General features: G+C 38.0%; 2 protein-coding genes across 3 annotated transcripts; one reads left to right on the top strand and one right to left on the bottom strand.

Annotated features, from left to right (window-relative positions):
- The first annotated feature begins 427 nt into the window (after positions 1 to 427).
- On the top strand, positions 428 to 2,032 carry LOC114353505 (speckle-type POZ protein B). 2 transcript variants are annotated; one of them, XM_028305575.1, is made up of 2 exons: positions 428 to 576; positions 888 to 2,032. In XM_028305575.1, exons 1-2 carry the CDS (start codon positions 550 to 552, stop codon positions 1,878 to 1,880), a joined length of 1,020 nt encoding a protein of 339 aa, XP_028161376.1. In that variant the 5' UTR covers positions 428 to 549; the 3' UTR covers positions 1,881 to 2,032. The 2 variants fall into 2 exon arrangements, with proteins under 2 accessions (XP_028161376.1, XP_028161449.1); XM_028305648.1 differs by lacking the exon at positions 428 to 576 and adding an exon at positions 598 to 807.
- On the bottom strand, positions 1,929 to 11,037 carry CkIIbeta (casein kinase II subunit beta). The gene is made up of 7 exons (XM_028304170.1): positions 10,946 to 11,037; positions 10,642 to 10,717; positions 10,468 to 10,570; positions 9,005 to 9,036; positions 6,831 to 7,075; positions 4,167 to 4,264; positions 1,929 to 2,296 (listed from the first exon to the last, which is right to left on the bottom strand). The coding sequence occupies exons 2-7, from the start codon at positions 10,711 to 10,713 to the stop codon at positions 2,265 to 2,267; spliced, it is 582 nt and encodes a 193-aa protein (XP_028159971.1). The 5' UTR covers positions 10,714 to 10,717; positions 10,946 to 11,037; the 3' UTR covers positions 1,929 to 2,264.
- Between the last annotated feature and the right edge of the window lie 659 nt (positions 11,038 to 11,696).

The raw sequence follows: 11,696 nt of genomic DNA, 5'->3' as shown, positions 1-11,696 counted from the left end.
TGACATTTACAAAGTTACCAATTAAAAAAAATTGGATTAACATTAAGATTAATGTGTGTAATTAAATTAACCAGAAAATTAAAGATTCCTATTGTAATAACGATAAAATAATTAATTAGTGCAATCGCTGTTGATGACAGGAATAAATTTGTGAATTTGTTCAGCCGAAAATAGCTCTAGCTTTTGCGCTAGTAAGAAAAATGGCGTCATTTTAGCCGGAAGTGCTAACACTGCTAAAAAATCGTAAAAAATGTATGGGGAAACGTCACTTTTGAAGTTAGCAAACGTATCGTCGCCAAAAACAAGCAAGTTTTCGGCGGTTGCCATGGCGATCGCCATTTTGCTAACAAGCGCTATTTTCGGCCAAACGCAGCCGATAATTATATTTATTAAATGGCAACATCGATATTTCCGGCTGACTGACCGACAGCTGACAGTGACAGTGACGGAAGGTAGATTTGTTAGTTCGTCATTTTTGGGATTAGTTTACCCTTTACTCAAAGAATACTTTTAATAATTTACTTTACTGTGTGTAATAATTCAATTCAAATGGAGGTGGAAAATAATGCAGAGCATGTGAGTATATTCATTGAAATTTTTCGGTTATTCCCATCTGATGACTAATACCCATCAATACTTAAATCCTGTAGTTTACATCACATATTTCACTATTGCACAATTTTTTATTTATTCTAATCTTGTGGCATCCTAAGCGGTCGCATGCGACTACGGTAACAAGTGATTTCTATTGTGTCTCGATTCGCTGGCACTCGAAGGGCTACTATGGCAAAGCGAGCGAAGTACTCTGTACGCAACTGATTTATGCAAGTTTGTACTCTTTCCAGGACTCTTAAAACCAATTCTAACTGTTTTTATTCTTTCTCCAGGATGCGCTCGACACCATTCATGGACACCGGGTGTGCCAAACGCGCGATGCCAAATGGTTGTGCCTGGACAACATCTACCAGAAGTTCCACCGGCCCAACTTCTACGACATCGGCGGCACCTACATCCAGGACGTGGCCGACTACTGGTTCATGTACAAGACCGAGCAGATGAGCAACATCTTCCTTCTCCACCTCTTTGTGTGCAACCGCCAGGAGTGCATGTTTAGTGTCGCCATCAGCCGCAACACTGACATGACTATAGACAAGAAAAGTTCATCAGTCTACCTCACACAATCCCTAAAAGAATACAAATTCGAGAAAACTAAAGAGATGACCCAGAATTATCTAACAACATACAGTTTTACAAACTTTGATATTGATCAATTGAAAAACAGATCTCTTTACATTGGCGTCTCTTTTAACTGCACAGATATTAAAGGACTCGATCAGAACTTGATAGACCAAGTTAAGTTAAACCATGATTTTGGTGCTCTGATGAGTGACCCCATAGGGGCCGACTTTGTCATAGAATCAGCAGACGGAGCCAAGTTCAAAGTCCACAAAGTGCTACTGGGAGCCCACAGTGAAGTTTTCAAGGCTATGCTGAAGGAAGAGACTGCTGAAAGCCAGAATGGTTTTGTGAAGCTAGTTGATGTGGATAAAGGAGACCTTCAATGTATCTTAGAATGCATCTATACAGGAACTATTAGAGACTTGGAGAATTGCAATTGTTTCAACATGCTGATGCTTGCAGACAGGTACAACATACAAGGCTTGAGAGAGATCTCTCAATATGCCCTTTCTCAGCAGCTGTCTGTAGACAATGCATTGGACACACTGATGGTTGCAGATATGTATAATTCAGAGATTCTAAAACTTGCTGCACTCAGATTCATAAAGAAGAATTCATCAGTAATACACTCCAGCACTTTCAAGGAAATCAAAAACACTGACCTAATGCGCCAACTGTGTGAATATCTCATCCCCACATAAATATTTTCAACCTTTTTGTAATTTTCTATTGCTGTGATTTAAATGTAATCATGCCAACAAACAATGTGATGTTGGCTAAATAAAATAATTAATGTATAAGTAAAATGTAATTTAAGAATGTTTTATACTCTACATGTAATTTAGGCAAAAAATCAAATGAAAAGCATATTACAGAAAACGTAAAAATAAACTTTATTGAATTTGAAACATAACTCTTTAATTGATTAGCTGTCTAAATAAGGAGTAATTGTTTAATAAATATATTATATTATTATTAATTAGTTAAAGTTACAGGTCGAGATAGCTTGTATTAGTACCGCGGCGCGGCCGGCGGGCAGTCGGCGGCAGGGCAGTGCCCTGGGGACGCACTCGGCGGGTATATAATCATTTTGGAATGTTACTGGAAGTCTTCGTTTCTGCGGCAAACAAACATTTTCTTCCATTAAAATGTTAGTTCACTAACCAGACGTCAACGTTTAGATATTGTTTATCGCATTCGAATGATTTCTGTTGAGCCATTCACACCATACTGGACTACAAAACAAACACAGTTTACAAAGCATGCCCATTCGGCAACAACAAAGCCCATTATTGTATGAATGGTTGTCTGTAGCTCTACTACTGTTATTCTCTATTAGCAGGTTGTACTCTTCTAGCTAAGTGTCTACTGCCTTGGAAATGTATTTCTTACAAATCGATTTGAAATACGATGTTTGAATGACTAGTGTTCGCATCATTTGTGCCGCTCAAAATTCATCTTTATATCGAATGCGTTCAGCAGAAGGAAACGTGGTTATCATGCAGGATAAGCAAGAAAAAAGGCCAATAGTTGTCATATTGTTTATTTAAAATTACTGGAACCGATACAGAAACGAAATAAAGTATAAATCTCACGTGGCAAACGCGAAAAGTGAAATGAATGTCTATGTTCTATCAATGAATGTTGGATATAAAAATAAAAACTTACATAACCCTAGACCTAATATATTTATTTATGAAACTACATTACATTATCGATCTTACTCGTGAATAAATATATCTGTCTGCGAAAACATGAAAGTCTAAACTGCGTGTTATTTACGCTGTTCGATGTCCGCGTGAGATATACGGTTCTAGAAAATGATGCTAGTTGAGCCGTCGCTGCTTTACGTTTCAATTTTATTTAAATGGATGGCAAATGTTAGGTGATGATGTAATATGCTCACTGCCACTAACAACTCGTGGCCTACATTTTGATTTGGATATGCCTTTTTACCAGGGTTTTTGATTTCATGAATTACGTAAATTATTACTACATTACATCTATGTGACATTGAATAAATGTTTTCATCATAATACTAAATATGTTATTTCATAGAAACCCCAAGGTTGGCTATCTCCAAAACAAATATCGAAAATGATTCAATAATGTTTATGTAGAGCAGCAACAGCCTATGAAAAATTAAAGACAATTTTAACGTATCTTATCATTTACTCCCACCTGCTAGACTTCTCCCGAACACAACGGGTTGATGTTTCAGGTTACAATGTTATTCGATACAGACACTCCTTGGCATACAGAGCTATGTACATGAAGTCCACGTCTTGTTACGTTCCATAACACATTCCTTATCCGGTCAACGAAAGCCAAACCGCCGGATAAGTTCCGAAGCTTATTACAAGCATGAAAGTTAGATTTAGAAAAGAAGGAACACAAAACTTCGCATTGCGAGGTGACAAGATAACTTGTGGTTTTGGCGGCGTTACCTCTGGTCGACGTCGCAATGTGAACGAGCTTAGTAGGCACGGATAGGTTTGAGATACCAAACTGACAACACCAAATTTTGACGGATCATACTTTCCACGTGTCGGGTGAGCGCTCGTCCGCGCCAGGGCACGCCTCGTATCGAAATCGAATGCATCTCACTAAGTTAAATTCCCACGACATGGATGAAACTTTGCGGCATCAACCGTTAACTTAGAATTTTAACACGACGTAAAATACTGTTAGGAGACTATTGAGTTCCACCTGCCAGCCCCCATATGACCCGACCCATATCTCGACTCGCCACTGAGAAACTGATTTTTCATGTATAAAATACATAGCAACTTTTCTGATGTCAAAAGTGTTAAGAATCGCGAGCACAATTTTGTGTCAAGGGTAGTGCAGTGGCACTGCTGTATAACACAGTTTCAGGTCCTCAAAGCGACGAATGGTGCCGAGAGTAGGGGTGTTAACCGGCGTTCGTTAGGTCCGGGTGCCCTGGCGCGCGGAGGTCTGTATCGTGGGGCGCGGCTAGCGTTTACCGTTGTTGTACGAGACACTCCGCAGTGGCGCCTTGAAGCTCGCCGCCGCCTGCTGTTGAATCTGGTACGCGAGCGGGTGGATCTTGAAGCCGTACAGTCTGGAATTAAACGGTTTATTTAATATAGATTTATGTTGGCATCATGGCACCTGGGAATCTCGCAGAAAGGCGGTTATCACACTGCGCCGCGCTCCGCCGCGGAGCGCGGGGCGACAGATTTAATCATTGTATACAAGTACCTCAGTTTGCACACTGACAACGCGTCCGCGCGCGTGATTTTTTATATGAAAATCACGCGCTTCGCGGCGGAGCGCGGCGCAGTGTGATAATAACCGCCAAAATGTAAGAACTCGCCTAATCTTCTCGCTCTAAAGTGTAAACGGGGCCTTATGTGCTAACTTTTGACTAAACCATACAGTAGAGGGGGAAGAGTAGACAGTTGTCTTTGTGTAGTGTGTATGATAAAACAACCGCGGATGATCTAACATAAACAGGCAAGATAATGCATAAATAATATCACAACAGTGATGTAATTAACATTTGTAACATGACATGTTGACAAATGAATTAACTCTAAAATTTTTATATCAGAGTAGATTTGCGACGACCTTGTCTTGACTAGTCAGCCATACAATGCATTATTCATTATCATGAAAATTTAAAGCATTGTGAAATGTAGTCAATTTCATTTAAAGGAGAACAAACATCAAAATGCTAATGTGAAGAAAAATTCATGGTAAGATTCAAATGCGGGATAGAGAACATCAAGCAACAGGTAATGTTTGTAGATATTGAGTCAGTAAAACAAAGTGAAATGTTTGTTTTATCGACTTAATAATGAATTCTGAATATGTACAGGGTGTTACTTTGCATTCTTGCCATATTTACAGAGGTGACTATATTACTGATACTGATCACAAATCCGTTAAAAAATAATGCCCGAAAAATTTTTTTTTTAATCTTGAGTTTTTATTTTATCGACAATCTGTTAAACACATCACTAATTATCGTAACGCATGCACATCACTTGTTGGCGATGGCGATGAAGACTTTTTTACTTTTTATTGTATTTTTAAATATCTTTTGCAATCTATTGTCTTTAAAATGTCTTTTTGACACTTGTAAAAAACTGAGAAATCCATCAATCACAAATCACGTTATAAATTATACAAAAATGTCTGAAGTGTATTCAAACAACGAATAATTTAATCAAAATGGTGCCTGGAGTGTCTGCAAGACGTCTTAGACGAAATGGTTGATGACGTACCCTTAGCGTTACACCAAATGCTCTACTAGCAGCAGGATGGTGCTCCCCCACAATAAGGACGTCAAGTGCGCGAATAATACGTTTGGTGAACAGTGGATTGGACGAGTGGTCCAGTAGCTTGTCCACCACGATCCTCGGACCTGACACCAATGGATTTTTGGCGTGACTTGAAACGACTGGTATGCGCAGAAGAGATACCTAAACAGTGTAAACGCGTTACATGAAAGGATTGTTTTAGTGAAACTGTGAGACAAAACGTTTATGTGTTGCGAAAACTAAAGCGGAATACCTACGCTTCGCCGTGCTAGACTGTGCCTTCATCAGAACGGAGGACACTTTGAACACTTGCTTTGCAGTACGTAAACTTTGTAAGTAGGAACTTATAAATAAATAATTAATTGTGAATAAGGTGATTTCATTTCATACTTAATTTATTAATTTGTAAAAATAGGGTACAATGTTAAAATTAATTAAAACCTTAATAATTATTACGTATTTTTGACGGTCCTAAGCCCGTGAAGTAGAAACTGAGAGTAGAAAGGAAAATCTGAAATCAACTGAAGAGTATTTTAAAATAATTATTATGACTGGATAAAAAGGCTAGTACCCAGAGCCATAAAACAACAGATTATTAAGAACTAGGCCACGCCCACTAGGTTTATTCCACTTGCACCTGTAGAACGTGCAAGACAAAATTGGTTTATTCCGATTTGTACTGAAAAACCAAATTTACTAAAATCTTAGTGTACTTTCTTTATGGGAGTCTCTTGTTTATCTTAAATAATAGGTATTGTTCCCTACTTTTATCTCTGTGAATATGGCAAGAATGCAAAGTAACACGGTGTATAACTAAAAGTTGGGAAAACTAATATAATGATAATAAAAATAGATAATCTTTATCTAGAAAACAGCATGATTATTGGTTATATTTTTATACATTATGCCACAAATATTTAATGTGGTTAAATGAAGGTATTTATAGTGGCAGTCTTGTTTTAAAATTATTTTCCTAACTGTGGAGAGTTTACTATTACTTTTAGCGATCCTGGGCACTGCTAGCTATAGCCACCATCACCATCATTTATGTTCGACTGGCTGCCGTAACCGTAAGAAAGTCGTGTTAGTTACACCACTTATAACTCAAGAACGGCTGAACCGATTTAGCTGAAAATTGTCAGGGAGGTAGTTTAGAGCCAGGAGAAGGACATAGGATACTTTTTATCCCGTTCGAAATATAAAAATGTCTGCTTATTTATTGCCATTAAGGTGGAACAAAGTTCGCCGGGTCAGCTAGTTTTATATAAAAGAAGCTACTTTAAGAGTAGTTTAATGCCCAAAAACAGATTGGCGGATCTAGATATTGTTCGACGACGACGACGGTTAATGAAACAATCTTACCTAGGCACGAACTGCGAGGCGGGGCGCTTGGGGCGGTACTCCGGGTGCACCATGAACACCATGTGCGGGAAGCCGGTGCCGAAGTAGGCGCCGTCCGTGTGGTGGTGCCGCGACGACTTGGGCGTGTAAACGTCCATGCAGCGCGGGCAGTACAGCTTCACCATCGCCTCGCCTGGCACGTCGGACAGCCCTGCCGGAGAATAATAGACAGAATATACTGTTAATTGTGAAAAATATAAAACGTTAAAATAGCGGTATCGTTATAGCCAATGAGCTGCTGTCATAGTGACATTGACGTATTGTCAATGTCACACGAGAATCAATCGTCAGAATAGAGGGACGCGCGGAGACGACTCCGCGCGCTTTTGTGCTAAGTGATGAATTGTAATTAAAATAAGGCAATATAATGTATAAGATGAGTATCCAGTGTTTTATTTATGAGAATAGATCGACCGGCCTCTAATAATACTTAAGAGCTTGATAAAACTACTTGATGCCCTAAGGGCGTCCATAAATTACGTGAGACAATTTGGGCTATTTTTCAACCCCCTCTCCCCCCTTGGTGAGATTTCATGAGATTTTGCTCAATCCCCTCCCCCTCCCTCTACGTGAGATTTTTCAAAATGCGTAATTGCAACGGAAATGAGTTAATATAAATGCTTCGATTAGTTAGTGCATTAGATTTATACATATTGTATAATCCTTTTTTAACTTAGTAACCTTTCGTAACGTATCATAATCGTTGTAGAATGTTAAAGTTGTAAAATTTTTATTTTACAGTTGCTTGCTAAAAAATATTACTTGATATTTGTCGAGACCCCCCTCTCCTCCACGTGACATTTTGTGAGGTATTTTTTCTTGACCCCCTCCCCCCCTAAACGTCTCACGTAATTAATGGACGCCCCCTAAGCCCTAAACAATCCACGCCTATTTATAATGTTTGCTTGTTCTTAAGTGTATATATCTCCAGTGTGAATTGCTAATTTTGGGACAGACTGTATAGTATTAGTATATATATCTAAATAAATAGATCTAAATTCCTGTTAGTGAAATAATATTATTAACCCGGCGAGGATATGGCTAAGTCAATCTGACCCCGCTCTTCCAATTTTTGTGTAAAGCCCGGTCCACTCACTGCGGGTGCCAGTCGCAGCAATATAATTACGCGTGATCGATAAGGATGGGTAGCTAGGGGTCATTGGCCAAAATTCTACGTGCTCACGGACCGGGCTTTAGTTGTTTATCCCGCAACCGTGTGCTGTTATACATCTCAGTAGCTGGAGTAATAGAAACTCCTCTCCCCTTTGCGCACCACTAGCACAGTAGATAAATCAAACAGTACGGAAGCTTCATACAAACGCCCGNCCTCATTGTATTAGAAATAATCAGGAGACACTGATATATCAACCTCAAGAAAGTGAATAATTTGATCGTAAAATACTCACTTGTTCAAGTTCGTCTTAAAATTACTAAATTATCAGAGGATAGTTGCTAAAAATAATGACTAAATCGTTACCTCTGGTTATTAAGCTATCATTTTTGCTAAACGAATGTAAGATATGCGATGACCCTTTTTGTCCAGCTAGATTGGGCTTTTGGTTCATAGTGCTCCTGTGCGGCGCTAAACTCGTCACGACATGCAACGTGACAATGGGCCAACTATCCGGCCGCCGGATATCCGGCTATCCGGCCTAGCAGCTCGCCGGATATCCGGTATCCGGTATCCGGCCAAACAACTATCCGTTTCATCTCTAGTCTCTATTGATAGTTAGCGATTGCTTCGCTTGATGGCGATTGCCTTGCGACTGATTTAGGACGTATATGTATATATTTTTTTAATGCTTCGTATTCGTTCGGTTTGCGCATACATCCAGTGTCACGTATTGCTATTTTTTCAATATCTTTGTGTTTATTAATTATTATTAAAGGTATTTTATCATAATTATGCAGCTCAATCTCAATGTAAACAAAATAAGGCGACTTGTTAGTAAAATTGTTCGTTTGACGTTTCAGCCAAATGACGTCTACTGCAGTACAAAGGGCTCCCAAGGATTGTAAAATAATGAACGCTCAAGTTTGCTCCGATATTAAAAGAGATCAAAACTCTTTATCGCAAAGCGAATCTTTAAAGGTATCCTTATAATTTTTTTCTTCAAATTATCCGACCAGCACACCTGACCCGTGATTCGCATTTTTGCTACTATTCCTAAAAGGGAAATGGATTTGCTAGGGGTCTGTTTAAGCTGGTCTTATTGGCCGGTCATTGACGAATCATCGAGGGTCTCATGTCAAAGGAAACGTGACAGCGGGTTCGATTCCCAATCGCTAACAGCCCGGTTTGATCCGGCTGACTTATACGTTTACTTTTAAAAGGGATTCAAGGTATTTCAGTTTTTTATGAACAGGAATTCGTAATTAAAAAACCTTTGAAAAGTTGGAAAGTTTATGCTTCGAAAGTTTTTTTTATGCATAACAAGGCAGGTATTTGACCTGCTATTTTATGTAATGGTAGTTAGAAGAGTAGTGCACAAATATCTCGTATAATGTATCCTACTAATCCTACTATAATATTATAAAGGCGAAAGTTTGGATGTCTGGATGTCATGATGTCTGGATACTCTTTAACGTAAAAACTACTGAACGGATTTTGTTGAAACTTTACAGTATTATTGTTTATAACCCAGATTAACATATAAGCTAAATTTATGTGACAAATACATTTAAATAAATAAATAAAATGTCTAAAAAGCGCTACCTATCGTCATTGGTTAAAATCTACAGCGCTGGACAAGTACTGTTTTTGACATTCGTAAATATTCATGCCGTGAAACGCCATCTATCAACATGATATCTAACGGGGGTAAAACGAGGTCCACGCGTACGAAGTCGCGGGCGGCCGCTAGTTAAGAATAGTTATCATAATTTGAATTAACGGATATCTTATCTCTAGTGTCCGACCGAAACTAGTTTTACGACCGAAACCGAAACCGAAAACGAATTTCGGCAACGGTGTCTATTTCGGCCGAAACCGAAACTTCCTTACAAGGCTCATATTTTAAGGGAAAAATAAAGAAAACGTTATTATAATCAGTCAGTCTTTATTGTTTTCTCTTTGAATCACATAGATTTTCATGGTAAGACAAGTGTAGTTTCAAACCAGTAATAGTTTGCCTAGAATATAATTTATTGCACTGTTCACTTAGCTTTAGATAAATCTGCGTTTAAATTAACGATCAAATCGTTATCGTTTTATGAACTCCGTACACAATTAGAATTAGCCGTTTGACACATCATAACGTACGTTATGAACTGTCAAATGAATACGATTGCCTTACACAATCGCACCACTGATGGTTGGATCGCCTTGTCAACAATGCCAGCTGCGTGTTGCCAGTGTTGATATATGGATNATCTCTAATGTATACCACCAGTTAAAGCTGTAAATCATAGCTATTTAACTTAACCTTCAAAATTGTGTATTCTCCATAATATTACTTTTGTAAATGTACTGGAATCAAGAATCTAACTTATCAGCAGAAGCTTAAGTAACAATATTAAAAATTAGGGTCATTAGATAATATTAGGTAGGCACAGATTAACATGCTAATTTATAAACAATGGAAGCCTCATGACTTACCTGGCTCAAGATCCAAGATCATGTCCAGGGCTTGCCTGTAATGCGGCACCTGCTCGTTGAGGCCAGTCAAGTTAAATTTATCATTTATGTAGTCTTCGTCCACCTAAAATACATGAGTCGGATCAATATCTACCTTCAGTATCACACACCCAAATTAATATCCACTGCACTCACCTCACAGAAAAATTCATTGCCCCGCAGTGTGCAGAACCATGAAATCCAGGATACCTCCTCCGAGCTGCTCATTTTTCTAAAACCAAAAAATCACAGGCTATTTCCTCCGTAATGGTCACAGCATTTGTTACCCAAATGCACACTTTTGTCTTTTTCAATTTGGACACATTCCTATCTTTTCCGAGAATATTTACCACTATGGCAGACACTTGATTATTTTTAATTTACTAAGAATTGAAATATTGAAGTAAATTTGGATGAATTTTCTACGAAAATACTGAAAATTAAATCTTTGGTGACAAACCTTTTCGTGCCTTGATTAGCCACGCTTGACGGATGAGGAAACGGGATGTGGGACTGTAAGAGCGAGAAAGATGAACTTCTGTCAAAACTTCTATCTTTGTTTATGGTAACTCATTCGTTGGTTTCTTTGTGGTGTTGGTATTAAAATTAATTGTAACCATTCATTCAATTTTCTAGCGTCATTCTATTGTAAACTTTATGTGTTACGTAATAAGCTCTCAATTAATTTACCGTATACATTAGGTACAAAGAACGTACAGTCGGCATACAAAAAAAAAATTAAAATTCACAGAATGGAATTTTGAAATGCCATCTTGAAATGAGCATTCAAATATTTCCAAAAATTTTAATTATGATTTATCAATAATTTAAGATTTCATGGTTTTCCTTTCATTTAATGTATTATGTTTGTTAGAGAGATTTCATCCTTTTACTGAACCCTAACGATCGATGCAATAAAAATACAGGGTGTAATTTATAACAGATTTTAGTTGGTTTGATTCCCGGGTTCGGCAAGCAAATTTTTGGAAATCTTTGAAAGCAGTTCTATTTCTTTTCAAAAATAAAGGAATGTTTTCTTGAGAAAAAAAATATAAATCTACAATATTAAGAGTACTTTCCCTCCAGGTGACATTAAGTAGGTTACATAGATTTTCTTACGACCACTCGTCAGCTTTAGACTGTTGAAATATGTTATTATAACACATTTGAAAAAGATATTTAGAAATGAAATCCAATAGTCACATAAGTAA

Source organism: Ostrinia furnacalis, unplaced genomic scaffold, assembly GCF_004193835.3.
Source record: "Ostrinia furnacalis isolate ACB-3 unplaced genomic scaffold, ASM419383v2 OfSCF0048, whole genome shotgun sequence".
Taxonomy (NCBI): Eukaryota; Metazoa; Arthropoda; class Insecta; order Lepidoptera; family Crambidae; genus Ostrinia; species Ostrinia furnacalis.
This window is presented reverse-complemented; position numbering and strand designations above follow the sequence as displayed.